This window comes from Nannobrachium achirus (assembly GCF_963921795.1).
Source record: "Nannobrachium achirus genome assembly, chromosome: 17".
NCBI lineage: Eukaryota > Metazoa > Chordata > Actinopteri > Myctophiformes > Myctophidae > Nannobrachium > Nannobrachium achirus.
Window position 1 is genome coordinate 40,700,358 of NC_137824.1, and position 20,381 is coordinate 40,720,738.

The window sequence follows — 20,381 nt, forward strand, 5'->3', positions numbered from 1 at the left end:
CTTTAATCCTATCGTTATCTAGTGAGGAGAACATGTGGAAATCCAACATAATACTTCCCAATATGTTCTGTGTGTGAAGAGCTGGCTCATAATGGTACTGAAAAAACACATACACATTTCACATTTCTCCGATTTTCACACAAACCAAAAGAACAATGGGATTATTTTTAGACTATGTATATCTCCATTATGTATATATACGGTATATAGACTGTATGGAATGTATAGGATTACAGCCTCACAAATCTACTACTGGACATTTTAGCTAGCTAGATGGTCAGCACTGTACATCTGTTTGTCCTGAGCTACACTCGCAAACCAATCAGTGCCAAATGTCTTGTGCTCGCTGCCAGTAGGCCAACTTGTTACCTCCGCACATGTTTTATATTTAATATAAATATTTCACAAGGCTGGAAACGTGCCCCAATTTGGAGATGACTGATGTCATCAATATGACATCACAGATTCGTCAGGTATCCTACTACTGTATATTAAAATTGGGTTAAGGAAGGACCGGCCAGTAGGCAGGCCGGCGGGTGGACCTCTGGCGCTCATGTCACCATGACTCAGCCATAAGCCATGCCCAAATATGTAGTGTGTTGTCTAAACTCAATGTGTCGTCATGGCATCAGGCGCAAACAAATCACTCAGCTCCTTATACGGTATGGGCACAAAGGGTGCATGCCCATACAGTATATGAGCACATACTGATGACGTCAGGGATCTCCATATATGGGGTTAAAAGGGACAAGCACTCACAGATAGAGATCTCCATGAGTGGGCATAAAAGGTACAAGGACTGACATATATGGGTATATCAGTCGGATTGGCGGTGTCATGTCTGTAGGTGAGGCCCGAACTCTAGATGTGAGGGCTGCGTAACGCCCTGGACTTCTAGTCTAGTAATAGATTATAAAAGCTGACAGAAGGAACCTTTATTTGAATTTTGCCTAAATACATAAAGAAAACAAAAGGATTGCTAGCGTGTCAGTCAGACTAGCCGGATATCAGAGAAACACATTGGAGTCATGCTATTACACCTCATCGTGCTTTTCTCTATTTTATTTCTATAATCAATATTACTATTATTTTGTCCACAGTGTTGAGAAAGCTCTATGTAGAAGCTGTGCATGAAATCAGCCAAGTTGCCCTTTAATTACTCCCTAGCTTCCGCTGTGGTCTGAAGACTCACCTCTTCAGACTCCACCTTAGCCCATAGCACTTACCGTAGCTCTAGCCTACCCTCAATGACCATACACGTAAATTAGATAGCATTTTTTGGTATTTTTGAATAACTTAGAAATTACTGAACTGAATAGCTTGGTCCACCTACATTTTTCTTAGATTTTTATTTCTATGCATTTGATGTATTGATGTTGATGTTTTGATGTATTACCTTGCTTATTGTAAATCGCTCTGGATTAAGCGTCTGCTAAATGCCTAAATTATAAATTGTAAATTGGAATTAAATATAGTTTAAGGTTGTCTCTTCCTCATGAGCTTACAGGCACCTTGTCATTCTGCTCTTCCACCAGGGGCTGAAAGGTGACATGGGTTTGACAGGACTAGCAGGAGAAAGAGGAGAGAAAGGAGAGATGGGGCTTTCTGGGCCTGCTGTGAGTAGTGACGGATGGATTGTAAAAAGTTGTTTGAAGTGTGTGACACGACTGAATGTTAACAGTGTGGTTCTGGGTCTGTGTGCATCAGGGAATGGACGCACAAAAGGGAGAGAAGGGTGACTGCAGACTGGAAGAAGATAACATGGTCAGTGGCACACGCACGCACGCACGCACGCACGCACGCACGCACGCACGCACACACACACACACACACACACACACACACACACACACACACACACATAGTGTTGTAGTACTCATTTCATTGACTCATCACGCTGTCGCCCATGATTTTAGTCCCTTGGGACTTTTCCCCCACCGACAACGAGTCCACTCGAGTCAAAAGTCAAGACAATGCAATTAAATAATTGTATACCCATTTTATGAGGAGCCCATTCACATTAACATTATAACTAAGAGAGCTGTCTGGTGCTTTTCGTATTCATTGATCAATTACTAGATGATGTTTGTAAATGGTTTAGTAAGAAAGCCCATAGTCTGGAAAATGAGTAAAAAGTGCAAATAATTGCAGGAACTATAAACTTCTCACATTGTTAAACTATCCTGAGAACTAACACACACACACACACACACACACACACACACACACACACACACACACACACACACACACACACACACACACACACACACACACACACACACACACACACACAGAGACAGTGTGGCAACTCACCAGTATGTGGTGACTCCTAATACATATCTCAGCAGAGATAACTTGTATTGAAGCAGTGTGTCTGTGTGTTCCAGGTTCAGATGATCTCCCAGCCTGGAGCTCCAGGTCCACCTGGGCCTCCCGGACCTCCAGGATTCATGGTGAGTGAATTTATACAACAGTATCCCAATCCATCAGTTTAGAGTAGATTAGATTGATCACATCATTGGTACACAAAGGTCCATGAAAGATAACAAAAGGATCTAATGAGTTACTAAGCAGAGTCTATACTGAAACATCATGATTGTAAACCAAAACTGCTTTATGCGTAGCATAGCAGTGGGTTATTGTGACATACAGAGAGCTTAATCCATCACTGTAGAGAGTTCAACTTGACTGTGTTATACATAATCATACATCACTGTTACCCCCATCAATAAGTGTTACATGCCTTTCAGGGCCATCATGGAATGCCTGGTCCCAAGGTAAGACTCTAAGACCCCTGTAAGACGTATGTTGAGTTGACCAATAGTACTAGTACTAGTCGTGCCAGGTGTATGACTGAGGAAAGTGTGTCTGTTCTGATGCAGGGAGAGCCCGGAGACGCAATGAGGGGAGAGAAGGGAGACGCTGGTGCACCTGGTCTCAGAGTGAGTAACTAGCTGGTCTATTATTTAAGGAGAGGGGAGGGGATGAGCAGTATTTAAAATAGTTAAAGATGGGGTGCCATGATTTCCCCCCCCCTCCCAAAACATGATGATCAGGTATTACGATTATACTCGGAGGAAGATTTTTCTTTCCAAAAAAGTGTACCAGTTCATTAAGTATGCCTGGTTGTCAGGTGGGTGGTGACCCAGCTGAGGCTGGCTACACCCACAGTGTTGGGTGTATGGTAAAAGGGGAGGGGATTATTTTATGATGTAAATTCAATTCAATTCATGATGTCATTCATGTCATTAAATTCGATTTTTCGATCAGGCCTTTTGACTCAGAGGCTTTCAGCTTTCAGGAGGTAACCAAAAATACACAGGGAAGGCAAATTTGCACATTAGAAACCACACCTGGGGGTCTATTAGAGTAATGTTAACTCCATAGACACATACAAAACAGAAAAGAGTGACATTGGCTTGTTCCAGTGTAGGTTTAGTTAGAGAGAAATAAATTGATATTGCCAAGATCACGTTTGAAATGAAAACCGCACCAGTGCGAAGTGAGCGGTGCAAATGTCCTTGTTTGGGCCGTTCTGTCCGTGACGTCGGTTATTTCATGTGTATAAGCACGAATCTCGTGCTAACACATTTGGCTAATATAATACACACAAAGTGAAACGTAGGAGCAGTTTTCACTGCTCAAAGAAGGGTGTTGACATGACACTACAACAGTGGTTATGAAAGTGGATTCCAGGGACTCTGTGGGTTCCTTTAGGGGGGTCTAAATTGACCCATACAAGTCTGTAACTCTGACAATTATACAAATGAAAACCATTTGTACACTGTCAGAGTTAAGGGGAGACCTTGCTATTTGAAAGTTTGAGAAACATGGCACTACATCAGGGGTGGGCAACTTTGATGATGGAGAGGGCCACTATATTTCCACACTCACTCCGGAGGGCCACATTGTAGATCGGCTATTTTTGCTTCTTTTGAATTGGAATCCTGAATAATTGTTGGTTATTTTTTAACTGGAATCCTGAAATGTAACATTTTGATTTAATGTCAAATGCATTTACTTATACTCATGTTAACTTTATGAACTTAAATACAAATACGTTGGTCATAAAAAAAGACATTTTAATACTACTATACCAGGCTACTAATATGGACTGAATTCATTAAAGCGGGTAATGCTTGCACGTTTGGAATTGTAACAGCTGAAAGCAATAATATATCAGTATTCTGATATTAACCTGAGGGCCGCATTAAGTGAAGGTGGGGGGCTGGGGGCCGCATGTGGCCCCCGGGCCGCCAGTTGCCCATGTATGCACTACATGAATCTATGATGATGATGATGATGATGATGATGATGATGATGATGATTGTGTTTTACTAGGGTTTGGACGGCCCCCATGGACCATCTGGGCCAACTGGTTTGGTAGGACTTCCAGGAGCCAAGGGAGAGAAAGTGAGCAAATTAACATGTTTGATGCTATTTCTCTATTCTAGTATTTGTATTCTGGGACATTTGCAAATGATTGCAATGTGATTTATTTGTTCACAGGGCAGAACAGGGGAAACTGGAATGGATGTGAGTATACAGTATATATACTGTAAATATACATGCATCTAATGTCACACTATTATTCCTGCCACAGCTGTAAATAAATGAGATATTTCAAAGCAAAGTCAAATGTAGGCCTATTGAAGATGAATGAGTCAAAAACATGCAGCTCAAAGTCTTGATTGTGATGACTATTAAACACTTTCAGCCTGGCGGCCCTATTCTGAGCAAGTCATTGTGGCGAAAGCCTAAAACAAGATTGTTCTCTTTTTTAAGTTAATTAAAGTATAACAACAGTGGTGCTTCCGGGTCACGAACGGGACAGCAGTGTGTTTGAGGAGCTCCTGCTCTCACTTTCTTTAAAAAGTTATTTTCAGAGCCTCACTTGCTTTAAACGACACTAAAAGTGCAGTAATAGCATCCTTTACGACTTTCCATCGATTTGAACCGAAAAAGAAGATTGTAGAATGTCGAACTCGCAGAAACCAGCGGTCCCTGCAAAACCGCAGACACGCCAGGTCACCAAGAAGGACGACCCGCCGGCGCCATTAACCACTGCGGACTTGGCCATTGTTCTCACACGGTTTGACGAATTAAATGCATCCATAACCTCCGAATTCAAGGCAACTAATGCAACCATCGCTTCACTGGAGGCGAAAATAGACAACGTGCAAATCCAGCTCTCTGACCAGGGACAGCGTCTGACAACATTGGAGGAGGACGCGTCGCGTTGTTCCGACAAGCTCGCCGAGCTGGACGCTAGATGTGATACTTTGGAGGATAATTATGTTAGAATCAAGGCCAAGGTCGTCGACATTGAGTCCCGGGGGCGTAGAAATAACGTCCGTATAATTGGATTACCCGAACTAATCGAAAAAGACCAGCCTAATAACTTTTTTTCTAACCTACTTGTCGACATTATGGGCAAGGATCTGCTACCAGAAGCGCCCGAGCTTGACATAGTGCACCGAGCCTTGGCTCCCAGGCCTGGGCCTGGTGCCAGACCTCGGGCTGTAATAGCTCGTGTCCACCGTCACCGCATCAGGGACGCCATCATCCAAGACGCCAGGAAGAGAAGGGGAACCCTAAATTACAAGGGGACCCCTGTTCAGATCTTCGAGGACCTGCCACAAGAAATCGTCGAACAGCGTTCGGCCTATCGAGACGTGATGTCTGCCCTGTACAAACGCGGCTTTAAACCGAAGCTCCTACATCCATCTCGACTCTTCATAACCACCGCGGAGGGGAGGAAACATCTTTCCTCTCCAAAAGAAGCCGCAGACTTTTTGAAGAAGAACCAGGGGCGGAACGAGGGGACATCGCCTTCAACTTCGACCGCATCGGTTTGAGAAGGGACTGTAGAAGTACATTGGACTGGCTTGCTTGGCCAGCTAACACATGCTAACATGCTATATATCCTCCAGTAATTGTTTATTTATTTATTTTTCTACTTTTTTATTTTTATACACACATATATGGTCGATCTCTCGTACTCCACAGTTGATACTACAGTATTAAGTAAATGTTTAGATGGGTTTGACTTGTGTTATTTGCTACGCCACTTTTTATTTATTTGTATTGTTTTACAGTAGCTTGTGGAATGGTCGATAGTGTGTGGGGTTGGCTAGCTAGCTAGTACATGCTAACAGGGGGGTTTTCTTTCTTTAATTTTCCTATTTCCTTTTCTAATGTAAATGTGCAACCTTTTTCTGACTGATATTATATGATCAAACGGCGTATGTAGACATGTGCGTTCCAACGGTTAATGCGAACCACTTGTTTACTCAATTAGGTATTTTGTTTACGGCGAATTCTATTGTGCCTGTAACAAATTATCTGAACCATGATTTTGTTGAAAAAGTCATGTGACCAAAAGGTTATTCAATTTCTTAGATTTCAAAAAATCTTCAAAAATACACTTTGAGGGAAAATTTCAAAATAAAATGTGTGCATCGTGTAGGAATGTCCAATGGACCTTGTGATGTATTTTGGTGTGTCCAGGTATCTTTTTCTAGGAGATATTGCATTTTTTTTAAATGCAATCTGTAATTTGTGGACGGTCCCTAAAAATGTTGAATATCCATCTGGGTGAATATCCAACCTGAATCCAACTCCACCGCGGTGCTGTTTCTTTCTCTCCGTACATGACGATTACGTTACGGCGGTTTAGTTAAGTGTTAGAGAGCGATCGAATGCTTTGCACTTTATGATGACATGATTGTACTCGAGACTTCTCGACATGTTTTCGTTGTTTTCTTCCTACTATGTGGCTTTAATATGCTGATAGCCTGAGTTGGTTGTTTGTTTTTGGTCAGTGGCCGCCATTGTGGCGCCTCTGACAGGATGGACCAAACTGTGAACTCTGAACTCTGAACCTCGCTCGACAATGGCTCTACACTGCCTCTGCCGGTTGGGAGGTGGTATCACTACTACTTTTGTTACTTTTTCTTTTTGGTTATAACAGCAGCCTCTCTCTAATTTACAACTGACTCATGGACATTATTATTATTTCTTTTAACCCTTTGGATAGATATGTCGACACATAGCACCTTCCCTCTGGGATTATATAACCTATTATGTTTATGTGTTTTTTTTTTCTTTTAATTTCTGATGTCTGGGGGCTGCCTTTTGGGACCCGGTGGCAGTCCAGTATTGGGGCGTCTGGGTGGGCAGGTTAAACTTCCTGTCCACCACCATGGAGCACTACCTTCATGGTGCATTCGGCTTGGCCGGGCGCTCCAACGAGCACAATTGGCTGTGTTCGTGGGAGGGAAGTCGATTGGGGAGGAGGAACAGATTTTGTCTCTGCATTAACGGTTCCCACAGTGGTCAGGGCGCCTGTTCAGAGAGGGGTGGAACCGGGGAGGATAGCGTGTACCTCCACATGCGTTACGCCCCCCTGGTGAAGCTCCTTAATGTCAGGTGAAAAGAAGATGGTGGCATGACGGATCGGGTATTGGAGGAGACCCGTTGTTGTCTTCACCCTCCCAATGGCTACTGTGGGGATTAGCAGGGATAGGTCAAACGTAGAGTATGGGGATGGGGGAATTGGCTTGACACTAAATTGGGTATATGGGGAAAAAATGTTTTCTTTTATTATCTCTTATGGGCAGGGTTTCTCTTCCTTACAACTGAATGTGTACGTACCGTGATCGCCTCAGATCCTGTGCTATTTTGTATCAATGATTGTTGTGATTGGAATGTGATTTGGGGTGCCATCACTATACCTGCCTCATTGTGACATTGTACCTTAATAAAAAAGATTTGAAAAGAAAGTATAACAACAGTGCTAGTGATAGTACTAGTAGCAGATCACAGCTCACAACATGAGCTTGTAAGATCAGCTATTATCGCTATTCACGGCCTACAAAGTATATTCAGCGTAAATAGTAGGTCTACAAGCTTGTAGATCTGCTATTTACAGCGAAGATAATGTGGGCCTAGATGCTTGGGCACTGGTCATGGAGCTATACAGCATAGCGTTTAGCTGGTTGGTTTTTTGACAGGTTTTTATTATTCTGGCATCAGATCATTATATTCACCATTGTATTCCACTCCGGCTCTCATCCTTTCATCACCAGGGCTTCCCAGGAATGATTGGTGCGAAAGGGGATAGAGGAGAAAGAGGAGAGAAGGTAAATTACATAAATTACAGGTTTACAGGTTATGGGTGTGGCTTGTGTATGAGTCTTGGACTTCATTGTGTGATAATGAGTGAATTACACAATAGAAAAGCAAGTATTAATGTATTATATTACCATACGTTAACCACTTTATACTTGGTGTCCCTAATTTTGGATGCTTGAAACAAATAATAAACAAACTAGAAGCAGTGCTCTTCCGAGCACAGGTCTCCGCCAGGTCAGGTGTGTTATTGTGGCCTCCTGGTGGTGCTATAATAGTCCAATGTGAAAAGGGTGCCATGTCTTCTTCGTCCTTTCACTGTAATCACTGTAATTTCTTCATACCATAAGACGCTACATTAATGATTTGAGGCATTTTGTTCCAAAAATGTGTGTTGCAAAAGTCGACCTGCTGGTGGCTCTATAACAGGCCAATGTGAAAAGGATGGCATTTGTTCCTCGCAATATTTCACGGAAATCACACTCTGTGTTCATGATTTGAGGCATTTTGTTCAAAAGAGAGTGCTCTTGCAAACTTTGAAACCAATCTTAGCCAATCAGGATGGAATATGAAAAATCTAGAAAGACCTGTTTCGTTTAATGACTATAGAGATACTGTGCACTGATTTCCATGATATTTACAAAATCTGTAGGAGTACTGTCCAAAAAAGTGTTTTGCACAAACCCACCTCCTGGTGGCGCTGTAACAGGCCCATGTGAAAGGTTGGGTGCAGAGGTTTTGCTCTGGCACCCAGGGGCTGTGCGTGTACGGTTTTGCTGCCATCATGCCAATGGTGCCGGAGATTAAAGCCCTTTGCACACAGGCGCGTTTATCCGCACGGATAAAACGGACAATTTCATTTTTTTAAAAGAAAACAATGATTCTCTACGACCTCATGCACACCGGATCCGAATTAGCCGTGCGACGAGTGGCTGCGGCCGTGCGTTTTTTTCTCGATCGAATCCAGTTCGATTTGTGCGTCTTGTCGCATGCGGTAAAAAACTCATCACTCCTTTTATGACTCCTTTTGGGATCCGCAGCGCCGATTCCGCACAGCATTGCACACCAAATCCAATGCGTTTTATTCATGCAGCAAACGGAAAAACGCAACGGTCCTGTGTGCAAAGGGCTTAACTGTCCAGAGACGGAAGGACACGCGGACAGACAGGGGCGAAAACATAGTCTCGGCCATGCCTTTCGGCCTGTCGGAGACAAAAATAGCACAAATGGTGCGTTTGTAATTGTATTTGTTGTCTAACCATGGCTGTTCTGCTCAATGTCCCCAGGGTGACAGGGGAGGGGTGGGGAGGAGAGGTCTGAAGGGGCAGAAAGGAGAACAGGGACCCCCGGGTCTGGACCAGCCCTGTCCTGTGGTACGCTACACCTACGCACGCACGCACGCACGCACGCACACACGCACACACACACACACACACACTCACACTCACACTCACACACACACACACACACACACACACACACACACACACACACACACACACACACACTGGGCATAATATAAGCCTAGTTAAGACCAAAGATAAGATGAAAACATTTCATGCCCTATTTTTACTTTGCCGTTCCACAGCAAAATAAATCGGACCTACAAGCTCACAACGCGTCGCATCTGTGACACAGTGTGAGCCTGTAGGTCCGCTATTGTCGACGGAGCATAGTTTTAAGCATTAGAACGTCTGAGAAAAAAACGCAATGGTATGAATTACTTATTTAGAAATGTTTTCCTGTTTCTCTTGCACTCTCAATCTTTTGTATGTTACTTCCTGCTATATGCTCTACTCCAGTGGTTCCCAAACCTTTTAGCTCATGACCCAAGAAACGTTGTTTCCCGTGACCCAAACTAGAGAAATTAGGAGATCTACAAGCTCACAACGCGTCGCTTCGGGCAGCGTTGTGAGCTTGTAGATCGGCTATTTTCACTACTTCTTAAACTTATATTACATTTATTTATGGAAATTAGTAGATTTTGTCCAGAAGTGTTTTGAATTGATGATTTTAATTGAAAAAAATAATTAAATAAATGTAGGAAACTCGCCACCCATAAAAATCGGTCCCACGACCCACAAATGTGTCCCGAGCCACTGTTTGGGAACCACTGCTCTGCTCTGTGAATCTTCTTCATGATGCTGTGGATGTGTAACAGTTGGCTGGCTCTTGCTGACAGGGTTGTGACGCACCCAAAGATCTTTCTGAGGATGCAGAGCGCTCTGCTCCTCCTCCCCCTCCTCCTCCTCTTCTGCCTTCTTCTGGCTCTGAGGCCCCCTGTCCTCTGGTACAGTATCTCTGGCTCTTTCCTCCTGGCTTCTCGTATATCGTTGCTACATTTGGCCTGTCCTATTTCTTAAGTATATTTGTCTATATTAGATATCATAATTCTACTAGGGATGGGACGATAAGCGATATTATCGTTTATCGTGATAACAAAACACTCAGGATAATCGTATCGTGGGGATTTTAATTCATCGTGAAATCATTTCCTGGAAATAAATACACTTTCTTTTTGCCATGCTGCATATCCGGGACCACTTAAACCCTCTATAATTGGTAAAAGGTCTTTTTTTCACTCTCTGTCAAATGTCTTTGCCAAAAAATTGCCGATCTATGAGTTTGTAGATCTGCTATTTTTTGGCAAATGTTCCGCCCCAGGATAATGGATTTTGATTATCGTGATAATATCGTAAATCGCGATTTCTTTTGTCACAATAATTGTGATATGAAATGTTCATATCGTCCCATCCCTAAGTTCTACCCTACTGCCTTCTCTTCTCTTCTCTTCTCTTCTCTTCTCTTCTCTTCTCTTCTCTTCTCTTCTCTTCTCTTCTCTGCTCAAAGCCCTTTTACATAACTTTGTTGTCCAACTTCAACACACATACAAACATTAATGTATTTATGGGTGTTCATTGTAAAAAAGAAGAAGAAGAAAAACAATAGTTTGTTACATCATAGTGTTATTGCCAACCACATAGGCTACGTTCCTCTGTTTGTTGAAATTAACTGTCATCAGTTATGCTTTTGTGGATCCGAATGATTGAAGTTGACCTCTTTCCTTCTGGAGAGAGAACGAAATGTACATTAAGGCTGGGCAATATATGGAAAATGTACCTTCATCGAGGTATCAACATGCGAGGTACATACCGACGAAGACTGCTTGAAATGAGGTATTGGTGTATGTGTCAAATTAATTAACAGACACACTATGCATGCACGTAGCACACGCAAAAAAGCAGTCCATCTGTATAACCAGGCGTGGTTATGTCAATAAAACCATTGTTGGAAAATGGAAATGAGCTATTTAATTTCTTTATTCTTTGTGTACTGTGCAATGTGCATGCATGGATATGCTATTCATTATCTGGGTTAGGCAGGCAGTGGACCTAAAGCAGAAAAACATTAAAAACTACATAATGCAATTGTTTTTACTAATATCATGAGTAACATCGACATCGAGGTATTCAACAACGTTAGCGAATATCGAAGGTTTTCCTAATATCGCCCAGCCTTAATGTAGATACAACTTCCAGATTGAAGCTTTAATAATTGCTGCTGCACTGTGCTCACCTCTGTTGTCACTCTGCAGGGACATGATGGTCTGCCCATACCAGGCTGTTGGCACAAGGTGAGTGGAGAGAAACGCACAGATGTGACCTGATTGAAGTAGGGCTGGGCAATATATTGCATATTATGATGTAACTCGATATAAACTGAGATTTTGAATATTGTAATATGGCATAAGTGTTGCCTTTTACCGTTTTTTAATAATTTAAACTGTATTTAGAGGTGACACATTGTGAGCTTGTAGATTGGCTATTTTTGAAAAGCTTTGAAAAATGAGAAGGACAAATGATATTGTCACAATTTATCGTCACAATATCGAGGCAATTGGTCGGAGATATTGTGATGTTTGATGTTGTCCGTATCGCCCAGCCCTAGTAGCCTGAAGCATAAATGTCTAATTAAGTGATGAGCATTTCTTGTGACAGCAGTTGGCACGGTCATGCGATTGTAGTCCAGCTAACATCTGTAGTCTCAAAAATGGCTTGAATAGAAGCAACCTTTGAGATGATTCATTGTGGAATGATTACCAGCATTACATTAATGGTTTGACTTTGATTCGCTACAGGGGCATTTTGTAAGTACATTCAGCTGTCTTGAGCTTGTAATTGAAAAGCATGATTGTTTGAAATGGTAGCTGTAGTTGTTTGGTTTGTGTCATAATCAATAATCATAATCAATCCTTGCTCTTCTTCCTTTGCAGTGATAACTAACCAGCGGCATGGCATCTGTACATATTGATCATATTGATATGGTATATATTGCAGCTGAATACCCCCCACACCCTTTTTTCCATTTTACAAAACATTTTATAATATATTGAGATGATTTTTTTCTATTGAGGACATCTTTTGGAGTCAACAGTATTATCAAGACTGGATGTATAGGACTTTCTTTTTTAACTCATAAACTCTCGAAGTATGAAGTATTTGATAGCCAGCGATGGTGAAAATTCATCCAACCTCACGAACGAGGGGGGAATTGAACTGACGATCAGACTCCTAATATGAAGGACAGTGCACACCTGGATATGCGGAGAGAGAGTGTGGGGTCGAAGCTGCCTTACTAACTAACAGAGTCGGACTTGTTGATCATTAACGCTGCATGGGAGTGGCTATGGACAGATCTCCTGGTGTGTCAGACAAACAGACAGACAGACAGACAGACAGAGGAGTGTGGGTCAGTGGTCTCTTCTCATCTCTCTCTTCTCTGAAAGGAGGAGATGGCGAGGCAGAAGCTCAAACGCAAACGTCTCTCTCAGCCCTGAGGGGAGACACGCGGCCCGGAGGCCAAAGAAGACGTGGACAGAGAACACATAGGGACAGACTGCCCTTTGTGACATGTGGCAAGCCATGACACGCCAGCATGTCCTCCTGACCCAATGAACACTCAGTTATCCTCCATTATGGACATTCACCAGGAGGTGGCGACAGAGAGCACTGCATTTCCACATTCACCTGAGGAGGACACACACACACACACACACACACACACACACACACACACACACACACACACACACACACACACACACAGCACGTGGTTATTGCTATTACTCAGTTAGTTGAAGTTAGCTCCTCTGGGTCACTGTGACCACTGGCACATAGGGAGGGTTTTTAACCCCACAGATGTATTTGTAAATTATATGGTTTGCTCTTTTATTATTAAGGTTTTTCACTAATGAAGTGCATGATCATGACAAGACAGTGCTGTTTAGCATCCTGAAAGCCTTCGTGGCTTTGTTGTCACTCTAGAACGTTCTAGAACAAACAAACAAACAGAAATGTAACTACAATATTGTCATTTTATTTGCATAGTGCAGCTTATACAAATCTTTCCATTTGATCAAGGTCAGGTCACGGTCAGTTTATGTTTTCTTTGATGGCTTACACTTCTGGTGGTTGTGACTGGTGTGTTGTTTTGTTTTGTACTAATTATTTTTTTCTATTCTACTCTATTCTATACTATTCTAGGCAAGTTACATTTTTGCATTCCTGTGCATGGACACGTTTGTATAATATAAACAGTGCATGCTGAGTGTTAGTTTCAAAGCAAAAATTGAAGGAACCATTTACTACAGTATTCATGATTTTGCGGTATTTCATCATTTATTAACATTAATATCAGGTTTGCCCCTGTTTTAATTATTTTTACAACAGTGGTGAACAGTAACAAAGTACATTTACTTGAGTACTGTACATTTTTTGAATATCTGTACTTTACTTGCATATTTGTATTTTTGGATACTTGCAACTTTCACTCCACTACATTTCAAATACAGATATTGTACTTTTGACTCCACTACATTTCTAGGAAGGGAAAAGTATATTATGTATTAACCACCATATTTCAAATATAGTGGAAATATCAGATCTTTAAGCTCACGAAGTGTCACAATGCAATGTGTTGCTTGTAGCTCTCATATTTTCACTTTCATTATTATATTTTTGGGGTGGAAAATGTCTAAATTTCAATCCAACAATACATTGATATTAAAAAGAAAATGTAATTTGTAATTTGGAATACTGAGGTATTTTCTAAAGCAAACTGTGCCTGTACTTTACTCAAGTACAAATTTAAATGAGCAACGTTCACGTGGGGTTGATAATATTTGACCAGGAGTATCTATACTTTGACTCAAGTATGAGGAGTGATGAAGTACTGTCTCTGAACAGAAGGAGGTTTTGCTGCTGACTTAACATTTTATCGTGTGCGTGGACATTTCTAATCAATGTTAATCAATTGGACTTGGACTTCAGGACTAAAGTGTTAAGTATGAAAGGCTTGTATCCAAAATGTTTATTTTTTTTAGTAACTGTTCTTTTTTTCTATACAGAAACAGAGCTTGACACAATGTTCTTAATTGACAGCTATTTCGCATTTTGCGTTTTTCTTTTTATTACTGTAACAATGGATTTCAGTGTTTTCTTTTAGTTGCCACTTCTTGAGGAGTTTTATTTGTCTAAAGGCATTTTTAAGGCTCTTACCAGCTGTTTGCATCCACACGTTGGCATTATTTTATTCGCACATTCTTTGTGTGTGTGTGCGTGCGCTCGCACACACACACCCACCCACCCACCCACCCACGCACGCACGCACACACGCACACATTCTGATAAAATGGGCAATGGATAGCATAGGAATAAAGCCACTTGGCTTTAATACAAGTTAAGTTGTTAGGATATTTACTCATAGAGTAAGGAGGGAGATTGTTTTTTTTTCACATTTTGAGATTTACATTTGTCAGTTATTTTTACTTTGAGGTTGACATCAGTATAGACATTTCACCCAGTATAGCACATTTTGATACAAGAATGAAAGTAATCATTGGTATGGCAAGAAGAATTTGCATGCTTTGACTAACGATCTTCATTTCGGTATATGGCCTTCATTAAATACAGTTTTAAGTTATTGAAAGGCTATTTCACGCTTTAACATTACCTCTGTTCCACTAATCCCAAAGCTTTGGTATACATTCTCACACGGCCCATCTCAAATCTATCCCTCACTTGAATGAAATATATATATTTTTTAGTCTGCATGCCACCATACTGTATGTGCTAAAGCAGTGTTTCCTAAACCGTGAGTTGGGACCCAATTTCATAGTTGTAAAGACTTAAAAAAAATAATTCAAATGTAAATTACCTCACTATTTTCCGCTAATTTGGGTCCCAAACTAAAACGTTTTGGAACCACTGTGTTAAAGACAGTCATCCACTGACCAGATAAAGTGAGACACAAGACTGTGTGGATACTATGTCTGGTCAGCCTGTAGACTTGTCATGAGCTCACATGGGTACATTCATTTAAAAAAATATCTTAGAATGCTTCATCAGTGTGACAAATCTCTTTTATCCACTTACAGAACTTGCTCTATCCAACACTGTAATGAGGCAATTTGTTCACTTAAAACATCGACAAATACTTGTGTAGTACTAGTGACAGCGGGCCACTAGCCATGAGGATGGCACTTTGCCATTAACTTTGCCAAATAGTGTTTACTGTTTCAAGTCCCTACAACTGCAGTAGGTCACCTCACACATTTTGTCAATCGCTCCAAAAACAATCTCAATTGAGGGCAAAAAGTCATAGAGTGCCAACTTGTCCACTTATTCTTACATTCTTTTTGCAACTTGTGCCAAAACTGGGCAAAGGAGACACTGCTTGTGTCACACTGTCCAATTTGTTGTTGTTTATCTCAGTAACACTGATATATTTGTGATGTATAGTACTCACCATGTGGTCTTCCATCTGACTGCTGTGTTTCATGTGTTAAAAGGGGGGGGGGGGGGGGGGGGGGGCATAGTCTTAACCACTTATATTACGTTTATATATTACAATAGCAAATATAGCTGATCGACAAACACACAGCGTTTCACAGTGCAAGGTGTTTTGAATTTGTAGATCTGCTATTAGAATTAAAGAAAAACAACATGACAAATATCAGATTTGCCCAGGATACTGTAGGGACACCACAGTGTTAATGTGGTTAACTTAACATATTAAAAAATGTTTTAACTAAATTGTTAAATTATGATCAAAACTAACAGACAGGATATGCATGTATTTCATTCAGACCAGAAGCAGGGATAAACCCATCCCCACCAGTGATCAAAATGAATGACTAGTGGTGATATGATAGCAAAAACAAAAGCATGGATTTCCTCCTATATCCCACCACCAAATCGAACCCTGGATTAATGCTATTGTTAAATAAATTACATAAATAAACATCAATGATATGCAGTACAATCACTGAGGTGTAAACCTGATAAGAGAACTGTTGAATGGTATATATAGAGCTATGTTTGAATTGGAACCAGGAATTTTGTTAAATCTCAACACAGTTCTAGTTGTGATTTTATTGAAGCTGATAGTTAATCTGTCACTTACATTTTTATATGTGTTTATTTCTTTTGCAGATTCTATCAGTTTCATTTTTAAAGGCATAACTACTATAAGTTTATATCAGAATGCAGTTTGGTATAATACAAATATCACAGTATTAGCTTGATGTTGTGAGTATGTTTATTTGGTTGTGTATTTGGTTGTAAAGGAATTAAGCTATTTTTGTAACTTTTCATTGTCTAACTATGCATTATGTGAAATCTGGTCAACTCAATTGTAGACTGAAATAAATAAGATCTCCAAACAATGTTTTGATGTTTATTTGGAAATATTGCTTGACACTGAATATAGTGCAATATTTCTTTTTATAAAATGTCTGTTTTAATTCATAATGATACTATTCATCAAGTGTACATGATGTGGGGGCACAGTGGCGCAGTCGGTAGCGCTGTCTGTCGCTACCAACTGTACGGGGTTTGATTCCCGTCTGGGACGCGGTGGGGGCTGGGAGTGTGTTCTCTCCTCCGCATCATCAGTGTCAATATCCTAGGTAGGGTTTCCGAAAGGGCCTTTCTGTGTGAAGTTTGCATGATCTCCCTGTGTCGGTTGGAATAACATGTTCCTTCCACGCGCTACATCCTACAGGGGAAACTCCCCCCTTTCAGGTGATACAAAGTGGCTTGTTCACTCTTCAATGCACAGGGGTCATCGCCATGCTGACTTGTGGTGGACATTTTTCTCAAAATTAAATTTTTGACACGGACATAACAAAGAGTAGACAATATTACCAGAAACACACAAAAAGAGCTAGCCTTGAATGACTATAACAGGTCTGTAACAACTTCAAATGGAACCAAATCGACCCTCACTGGTCCATTTGGTTCCATTTGTACACTCAAGAGTTAAGGGGGTCCTTGCAAATAAAACATTTGAGAACCTCTAGTTGGACGCGGCCATAGTGTTGTAATAAATCAGTGTCATACATATTCTGAAGAAACCCTTGAGACTTGACATTCAGTAATTGGGTCTAATTGTGTGTAAAAAAGAAAATGTAAAATTTGCCACGGACAAGACCAAGTCTTGCCTCGGATACATTTGTCCACGTACGGACATATTGATGATCCCTGCTCACATGCATTGAAGGAAGCATGAGCTTAGTTCAGGGCTCTCCCCAGGTTGGCAGGGGGAGAGTAGCGCCCAGGATTACTGCTTAGGCAATTGATACTGGGTGAAAAATGTGTTACAAAGTCGTGGGATAAAAATTGGAAGAAAAAATAAATAAAAGTATGTAATGTAATTCAAAGATCAGCTAAATTATCTTTTTTCTTTGCCATTTTCATTTTGTATTTGTTCAACTGAAAAAGAGAAAACCTCTTGCACACTGTTTTAGACCTTAATCAGATGTATAGGTCTAAAAAAAAATGTGATTTCACATTAAAACACTTTGTTTGCATTTGGTGACAGTGTTTTCTCTTTTTCAGTTTGCCGGACCTTTCTTTGGTCTTGACAGGTTCGTTGGTATACTGTACACACGCGCGCGCGCACACACACACACACACACACACACACACACACACACACACACACACACACACACACACACACACACACACACACACACACTAAAACTAATTAAAGCACAATTTATAGCCAGAGTTGGGGCTCTGAACTGGCCTGTCAGGTTCAATCTATGGAGGCCCAAAGACCAAAGTTCAAGGGTGCCCTCTAGAAAATTGGGTCAACTTCCCAGTTCCCACTGTTCCAGAGTCTGTAGCTGAATATTGGAAGCTAAACCAAAAAAGTCCCACATAAATAGGTAGGCCTGTATTTTATGAAGAGGCAAAGCAGTCAACAACCCGGGGCTCAGAGCAATAGGTGGCCCCTGAGGCGTTATTCAAGTCGATCAGATGGGAGCCATGCCCATGGGATTTTCTGCCCAGGGTTCCAAGTCGAGTTTTTTGGGGCTTTTATGCTTTTATTGACAGGATCAGTGGTGTGATATGGATTTTAGAAGTAAAGTGGTACCCCTCTAAATTCGTGACGTGATGATTCATGTGCGTGCATGTGAGGCGCACGTGCGTGCAGCGAAATAAGTCTGGGCTCGCCGAGCCCAACCAAGCCCACGGCATCTCACCCCTGGACAGGACAGTAGACTGACAGGAAAGGGGGAGAGAGATGGGGAGTAGTGCCACGCAGCAAACCTTTTCCAGGCTCAGGAATCAAACCAGCAACCCACTGCAGGCTATTCAAAGCCTATGTGGTATGCGCTTGGACCAGTAGGCCTGCATGCAGGCAGGGCCGGTTCTAGGACTCAGGTGGCCCTAAGCAAGATTATTTTAGGTGGCCCCCCACTGACGGACGTGCACACTTATTAACTGTCTTTGAATCGCCAAAACCAAAGTTATAAATAATAACGTCTTATCTAGTAGAACATGTGGTGTCTGTTGTTAGCACTCAAGCATGTATCTACTACACACACATACTGTACAACTCTGCCAACTCCCAGAGATTCAAATATGGGATACATCCATCGCAAAAAAAATTGGGTTTTGGGGGGTTGTCAAAACCCCTGAAATACATAGAAATCTGCATTTTTTGGCACAGTCACAGACACTCAGACAGTTCTACCTACCAGTAAGACTCCCTAATCGGGAGATAAGCGACCGTTGGTCGCTTATCACAATCTGTCGGTAGATAATGCCGGTCTTATATAAGGGTCATTTGTGTACGGTGTGATGTCATACTGATGTCAGCAGTGTGATGTCATACTGATGTCAGCAGCTATGTCTCTATATATGGAGTTAGATGTTGTTCGTGTCCAAATATGGGGCTTGTGAGGTCAGACTTAGTGAGATTCGTCGGTTATCTCCATATATGGAGGGATGTGTTGGTTATCTCCATATATGGAGATTCAACCTTCAACGTGTAACTATGGCTACCTAACGACTAGCCACATGACGTGAAGGTGAGTGAGGGTCTTTGTAATAGCCACCCCCAGATTTCCCGTGGAAATCTGTACAATATCGAGAAGGCCCGAACGGAAACTCTTAGTCAACTGGCCACCCCATCAAAGAGTAAAGGGACATCATCAAGGCCTCTCTCTTGTCAATGGGCTGGTGTCGGCCACCCCGTACAGGTTCTAGTCTGAGGTGATAGCCTGCCACCCCGTTAGTAGGCAGGGGTCCCGACAAGCCAAAGGGTCGATTGCACCAGCTTCCTCCTGCCGCGAAGGGTGCCAGCATGACTCACACCATCCTTCCTAGACGATTTTGACATCTTGTTACTAATCTGTCGGTAGATAATGCCGGTCTTATATAAGGGTCATTTGTGTACGGTGTGATGTCATACTGATGTCAGCAGTGTGATGTCATACTGATGCGGAGATATGAGCAGGGCAAAGGTGTGACGTGTGACCGACCGACGGACGGACGGCCGGTGGAGGTTTTGATACTAAACTGCGACCTGACGGTCGCAATAACACACAATACAGTTTACAATGGAGGTAAAACCATTATTAGCTCTAATGAAAAACATTTTTAAAACCAAGATATAACTATTATAATGCACATCTATTTCTAGACACTGTTTCATTTGTCCAAAAACATGAGTGTAATGTTTTAACAAGAAAAAAACAACAATTGATTTGAATGAGATTCATACAAATCAATTGTTGTTTGATCTTTTATCTTGTGTTCTTCTTTAATCTTTATCCTGTGTTCTTTTGGTCTCAAATTGCAACTTGTAGGCCTATTCAACTGTACAATATGTGGCATATTTTCAAATCTGTTGTGTCTTGTGTGAGATCTTAATTTTATTGCCTATTAAAA

The 20,381-nt window shown here is 41.5% G+C and overlaps 1 protein-coding gene across 1 annotated transcript in view; it reads left to right on the forward strand.

The window, feature by feature from the left end:
* col23a1b (collagen type XXIII alpha 1 chain b) overlaps window positions 1-13,021 on the forward strand; it is a 234,379-nt gene extending 221,358 nt beyond the window's left edge. Inside the window, exons 19-29 of the mRNA XM_080746218.1 lie at window positions 1,536-1,616; window positions 1,708-1,764; window positions 2,391-2,456; window positions 2,754-2,780; window positions 2,886-2,945; window positions 4,345-4,416; window positions 4,513-4,539; window positions 8,094-8,147; window positions 9,423-9,509; window positions 11,732-11,770; window positions 12,410-13,021. Of these exons, the coding sequence (XP_080602344.1) occupies window positions 1,536-1,616; window positions 1,708-1,764; window positions 2,391-2,456; window positions 2,754-2,780; window positions 2,886-2,945; window positions 4,345-4,416; window positions 4,513-4,539; window positions 8,094-8,147; window positions 9,423-9,509; window positions 11,732-11,770; window positions 12,410-12,412 (573 nt within the window). The 3' untranslated portion in view covers window positions 12,413-13,021. The remainder of the gene's footprint in view (window positions 1-1,535; window positions 1,617-1,707; window positions 1,765-2,390; window positions 2,457-2,753; window positions 2,781-2,885; window positions 2,946-4,344; window positions 4,417-4,512; window positions 4,540-8,093; window positions 8,148-9,422; window positions 9,510-11,731; window positions 11,771-12,409) is intronic.
* Window positions 13,022-20,381: the final 7,360 nt, after the last annotated feature.